The 6,480-nt window shown below is 47.9% G+C and overlaps 1 protein-coding gene across 3 annotated transcripts in view; it reads left to right on the top strand.

The window, feature by feature from the left end:
• The first annotated feature begins 5,217 nt into the window (after positions 1 to 5,217).
• Positions 5,218 to 6,480, top strand: part of Tcof1 (treacle ribosome biogenesis factor 1) — a 31,397-nt gene continuing 30,134 nt past the window's right edge. For all 3 annotated transcript variants that reach the window (XM_038331586.1, XM_038331585.1, XM_038331587.2), the window contains exon 1: positions 5,218 to 5,418. In XM_038331586.1, the coding sequence (XP_038187514.1) occupies positions 5,311 to 5,418 (108 nt within the window). In that variant the 5' untranslated portion in view covers positions 5,218 to 5,310. The remainder of the gene's footprint in view (positions 5,419 to 6,480) is intronic.

Here is a 6,480-nt window from a genome sequence, read left to right as displayed (position 1 = left end):
TGAGGTATTAGAGCACTCTGGTTTAGGGTAGGTTTGGTTTTTTAATTTAATACTAGCTCTCCATTCCTTCCAGGGTCAGTTGGGGATACACGCCCGGCTCCTTCTCTGCTCACACTCCTGCTGCTGGAAGGCATCCTGACCTCTTCTCAAGGCGCTTGCCACTACTGACCAGAGCTTACTATGCACAGCCACCCAGCTGGGGGCAGGCCCTTATGGTCAGACAACATCACAAGGCCCTTTTAAGGGTGTTTTGTTGGAGGGAGGCCGCTTGTTGGTTCCCCACAGCTCGGTAGCTCATACCTAAAATAATTGCACAGAAAGTATATTATTTAAATTACTGCTTGGCCCATTAGCTCTAGGTTCATATTGGCTAACTCTTACTTCTAGTAATCTGTGTCACAAAGCTGTGGCTTACTGTGTAAAGTTCCAGTATTGGTGTCCAGTGGGGCTACAAGGCTTCTCCTTGACTCCGCCCTTCTTTACGCCCAGTATTCAGTTTAGTCCCCTCCCCCAGCTCTGATCCCCTATAGCTCTGCTATAGGCCCAAAGCAGTTCCTTTATTTAACAATAATATTTGCAGCATACAGAGGGGAACCCCACATCACCTTTTCGTTATCATTTGGGGTGAGAATGCCCTGGAGGAGGAGAAACATGGGAGGAGGGGGTAGTAAGAAATAGTACAGGTCTTTGAATCTTGTCTGCTCGTTCTTCATGCCCATCACACAACCAGCTGTGCAAGCAAGCAGAATTTCAGGCTTGTCATTCACCCACTGCCTGCTTTCTTAGATCCTGGTCTCTAGTTCCCCAAACTTAAGGCTGAATCCCTTCGCATCTCTCCCCTGTTGGCTTAGTTCCTAGGCTCTAGGGGTGGGGTACTATGGTCTTTTTGGGACCACTTTAGACCCTCCCACATGCTTTTGTTTCCTGGCCATTTGACAAAACCCCGGCCCTGGATAAACCCTCTGAGTGCTTTCCTCGCCTGCATCTGGGCAGGTGAGCCCTGGCCACAGACATCGTTCAGCAAGACAGGCTAGGACACAGCACACTGGCCACTCTCGGGCCCTATTAGGTCATCAGATCCAGCAGGCTAGCAAGGATCTTGTGGGCCAGTTGCTTGACGCTCTGAATGGTTGTTCTCCCTCCTTCCAACTCCTCACCCCCTCTTCTTCACTCTCAGCAGACCTCGCCTCCCACTTCGAAGAGAAAAATAGAAATTCAAGATGAAATCTCCCTTAGCATCCCACTGCAAACCTACATCCACATGTGCACCCATTCTATCCAGGCTCCGGCTTTGGGGCTCTATTGACGTCCTCCCTCCCCTTCTCTCAGACCAGCCCTCCACCCACACCCCATCCCTCCCTCCCACCTGCCCTTGAACATCACTTCCCAGTTCCTTCCCCAGCTTTTCCACCTAAAACGCCTCCCGCAGCTCTCTCTCCCCTGAGTCTGCATCAGTTTTTAAACCAACTTAGGTCTCTCCCAACTCAAAACACACCTCCTCAAATCACACACACACACACACACACACACACACACACACACACACTTCTTTTCTCCACTCCACAAGAAACTTCCCAAGAGCCAAGCAGCTCCACCATCCTCCCTGCTCTGCATAAAGCACTCCAGAGTCAATCTTCCATGATGGTAATCTAACCAAGTGGGAGTCCTGTCCTTCTCCTCTGGCATCTCAGAGCACTTCCCACCAAACGACGTTCAAACTCCTCGCTCAGCTCCCTCCCAGGAGCCCACCCCCTGGCTTGTTTCTTCAGCTTCAGCAGGCTTGTCTTTTGAACAGCTCCAGCCTGTGGACATGCCTCAAAACCACCTCTAGTACCACCTTCTTTCTCTTTAAAAAAGTTACCTGATATGATGGAAATGGATATTATGGAAAGTCTTGCAGATACCATAGCTTCATTCAACCCTATGAATCATTTTAATAGAATTCTTATTGTAGCAGGTGTTGCTCTTGTTCTTGGTCTTGCCTTACTTTTTAAAATGTGTTTTGGCCTACTTATGTAAGATTATAAGTCAGATAGATTGAAAAAGGCTGTATGTACTGTGAGACTACATAACCTTCAAAAAAATTAAATTTTGTATAGAAAAAGGGGATCTGTGGCAGAATAACCCAATGGCCTGACACCAAAGGGATAGCAAGTAGCCCTCACTAGTCATGAAACCCAGCTGGGTTATAAGTGGCCTGGCTCCAGAGTTTTCACATAGCCCCTAGGCCTTATTTTGAGTTACTTTTGTTGTCCTATGTGAATCTTGACTGAGAGTTTCCCATGGATACAAAGCCTATGCAAAACTTGGTTCTGGGGAAACCTGGAAAACTGTAGTACCTCACGAATCAGGTATTTGCACCTGGTATTGTATTGTCAGAAACTTCTATCAGTTTGTTTTGAGATATGGAAATCTTCTAGCTAAAGTGTAAATATAAGCAAAAATAAAGATGCTGGGAGGCGAGGCAAGGCTTCAGTTCACGGAGACAGCACCCCCTGCAGCCACGGAGGCTATGTTCATTCTTGTGTGTCTCTGAGTCTTCATTTCTCGGACCCGCGTGAAGCCACACACCCGCAGCGGAAATATTCGCTACAACCACTTTCTCTGGGACTCTTCCTACCTCCCCTAAGAAGAGAGGCATCTCTCCTTCCTGTTATTTTACAGTAATTGCTGAGGTACTCCATTCTATCATTAAGGGGCTTTCTAAATATTTCTCCTTAGAACTCTATCCCCCCTCATGAGGTAGATAGGGTAATTGTCTCCCCTTCTTGGTGGTACAGAGAAGTTATAGAACTTGTCAAGATCACTTAAGAAACAAAGCCAAAATTTAAACCTAGGTAGGGTGACTTCAGTGTGTCTTTCAAATACTTTACCATTTAGCCAAGAAGAGGCTATCCTGCCCTTCAGTGTATGCGATGGCTATTTGTTTAGCATGTGTCGGCCTCATTAGCCTTGCAAGCTCTGCAGGAGTACCTCAGCAATTACTGTCTCCAATAGCAGGTTTTCAATAAACATTTGCTCAGTGTCTGAATAGATTAGTCTGCTTCCTCATGTACAGCATTCACTCGGGTCACCTGGTCCTCTGTGTTTCTCCCTAGAATGTGCCTTTGGCACTTTTCTTGTTCCTACGACCAAATCTCTGGCAAGAAGTAACTTAAATTGGAAAGCTTTAGTCTGGCTCACAGTTCACAGGACTCCACTCATCACGGCAGGAAATAGTAAGGCGGTGGGAACTTCAGCTACGTGTCAGCAGGCCAGGAAGCAGAGAAAGACAAATGCAGGTGGGCCTTTGTTAGGCTTTCATGCTGGATGCCCTACCCAGACATGCCTTACCAGACACGCCCAAGGGAGTATCTCTTAGGCAATTCTAAAGTCCAGTCACCACTGACGATTAATCATCAAACGTGCTTATGTGGGTCCTAAATTTGAGTGGAAATGGATGTCTACACATATAACATTCCTAGAGTAAAAGCTATCAGCAGATGTACAGCCCGTCCATAAAATTAAGAACGGATGTCTCAACTATGCCCAAGACACTCCCATTCTCTCCTTGTCAATGTTGTCAATGTCCCCTCATCAAACACAGTAGCCCTCATTGGGGCTCTTTGTTTGTTTGTTTGAGACAAGGTATCTCCATGTAACCCTGGCTGTCCTGGAACTGGCTATGTAGACCAGGCTGGCCTCAAATTCAGAAATCTGCCTCCTGAGTGGTAAGATTAAAGGCATGGTTCACCTACTAGCCCTGTTTTTTGTGTTTTTGTTTTGTTTTGTGTTTTGTGTTTTGTAGACAGGTTTTCTCTGTGGCTTTGGAGACTGTCCTGGAACTCACTTTGTAGACCAGACTGACCTCAAACTCACAGAGATCTGCCTGTCTCTGCCTCCCAAGTGCTGGGATTAAAGGCATGGGCACCACACCTGGTTTTATATTCTCCTTGGAGCATGTCAGAACTCTGTGGGGAGAATGGTACTTATATAAGCCTGCTTCTCCATCCTCTGGACCCTCGCAGTACAGAGCTCTGCTTGGGGTTCCCTTACCAAACACCAAAGGTAGATTCCCACGTTCTGATTCAGGCAGTAACTCCAGTTTATCCTCTCCTCAGTGTGCAAAAGTTTCTGCTGTCGCTGGGTAGTGGTGGCACTCTCCTTTAATCCCAGCACCAGGCAGGCAGAGGCAGGTGGATTTCTGTGAGTTCAAAGCCAGCCTGTCTATAGAGCAAGTTCCAGGACAGGCACTAAAGCTACAGAGAAACCCTTTTTCAAAATAACAAAACAAAACAAAACAACAAAAAAAACCCACAACAACAAAAGTTTCTTTGAGTCTAAACTCATAGTCTCTTTGGGGTTAGGTGCCCCTCTTCCAAGCTTTCATGGACTCAGCCTTCTTTCCACAAGGTGCACCAGACATAGGAACCGTAATTGTCTGGTGATTCACTGTATCTTCTGACTGGGTGATCTTTGTGGTCAACTGCTTGTTTTGTTTCTCTTTATGCTGGCTCCTAGCCTAGCATATGGGGGTGAGGTAAGGATTTACTTACTGATTCAATACACTAATGACAGCTGATGCCGGCTTCATGGGTCTAAACACTGTGTGAAATGAATTAGTAATTGGAAGCTGGGGCCAGTCCGTGATCAGGAAGCTCTAGGATGAATAAAGATGTCACAGGTTCGCCAAGCGGCGATGGAACGCGCCTTTAATACCAGCATTCAGAAAGCAGAAGCAGGAGGATTTCTGTGAGTTCAAGGCCAGCCTGGTTTACAGAAAGAGTTGCAGGACAGACTCCAAGAAGCTACAGAGAAGCCATGTCTTAAAAAAGAAAGAAAGAAAGAAAGAAAGAAAGAAAGAAAGAAAGAAAGAAAGAAAGAAAGGGAAAGGAAAGGAAAGGAAAGGAAAAGAAAGAAAAGGAAAGGAAAGAAAAGAAAAGAAAAGAAAAGAAAAGAAAAGAAAAGAAAAGAAAAGAAAAGAAAAGAAAAGAAAGGAAAAAAAGCGCAGGTAACATAAGACCAGGTCACAAACCCCTTCAAGGGGTAAACCAGAGATAAGGTGAAGGAGCCCTCTTTATCATGGCCGTCCCGAGGGCGGGCTCAGATAAGGCCACGCCTCCTAGCCAATGGCAGAGCTGATTTGCCTTCGTGGCTCCGCCCTCTATAACGGGATGGCCCACTCCAGCTGCAAGACTACACTTCCCAGCGCGCCTCCCGGCTGGGTGACGCAAAACCGGAAGTGAGGAACATGAGGTCCTAGGGCGCGAGGGAAGAGGCTGGCGGGGGGCGAGGGGGCGTGCACGTGAATAGGCTGGCCGGATCTCTGGCATGGCCGAGGCCAGGAAGCGGCGGGAGCTGCTTCCCCTCATCTACCATCATCTGCTACAGGCTGGTTACGTCCGCGCGGCGCGGGAAGTGAAGGAGCAGAGCGGCCAGGTAAGCGTTGGAGGGCCGAGTGCAAGACCTAGAGAACAGTAGCCCGCGCCGTTCCCTGGAGGCTCGGCCAGCGCTGGTCTGAAATACGGGCCAGGGGTACAGGAGGAGCTTTAAGCTCTGCCCTACCCCCAGCGTTTTCCAGCCTCCTCCTGGGGCTCAGTTTTCTCGTCGGTGCAGTGGGCGGGCCGGAACCTCTGATCCGAGTCTTGCCGCTTTGTAATTCCCGCCCTGGTTCCCGGTAGCCGCAAGTTTGTTTCCCTAGTCTCAGGCCACGTGGCTCTATGCAGTTCTCCTAGGGCACCCAACTAGCAGCTGGTCTCGGGGTGGATTGTAACCACTCTTGTTGGGAACACCGAGAGGAAGGCCCCCTTAGTTGACGATCTGAATTCTGCAGTTCGTTCAGGCCCCTTGACTGTTGTCGATGATGACAAGACTCGAACTCGTGGTGCAGTGATTTCAAAGTTCTTTCACTTGGCAACTTTTAATTTGGCTCTGAGGTGCAGATAATGAAATGGGTAGCGCCAGTCTCAGGCCCCCTCTGCCTATTTCACAGCCTAGTAGTGGATACAGTACAGTTAAAAGAGTACAGTTAATATTGTCTTAAGCTGTAGAATGGGAGATTTGAGATGCTAAAACATCTGGCACCTCAGATCTCTGAAATCTGGGTGGGGACTATCCAGGACTGCTTCCCTGAGGATGTAGTAGTTGATTTGAAAGCTCCAGGGAGTTGGGTAGTTAGAGGTGCTGATGTCTGAAGGCTGGAGTGGAACTTCTGAATGTGATAGCCTCCAGAGAGTTTGCTGTGTATGAAGCTTGAAATACACAACTGTGGAGTCTCTCAGAAAGATGGAGGCAAAGCAGACAGGCTGGAATGATCCATGGCTAATCGAAGAACAGTGGTGATCAGTGGTGAGATGTATATTGACCGAGTTAGTCAATACCACTTTGGCTATAGTGAAAACTTAAGGGCCACTGGGTGTGGTGGTGCATGCCTTTAATCTCAGCACTCTAGAGGCAGAGGCAAGTGGATCTGTTGTGAATTCAAGGCTAGCCTGGTGTGCG

Source organism: Arvicola amphibius, chromosome 5, assembly GCF_903992535.2.
Source record: "Arvicola amphibius chromosome 5, mArvAmp1.2, whole genome shotgun sequence".
NCBI classification, from domain to species: domain Eukaryota; kingdom Metazoa; phylum Chordata; class Mammalia; order Rodentia; family Cricetidae; genus Arvicola; species Arvicola amphibius.
The sequence above is the reverse complement of the archived record's forward strand: the minus strand, read 5'-3'. Positions and strand labels throughout refer to the sequence as shown.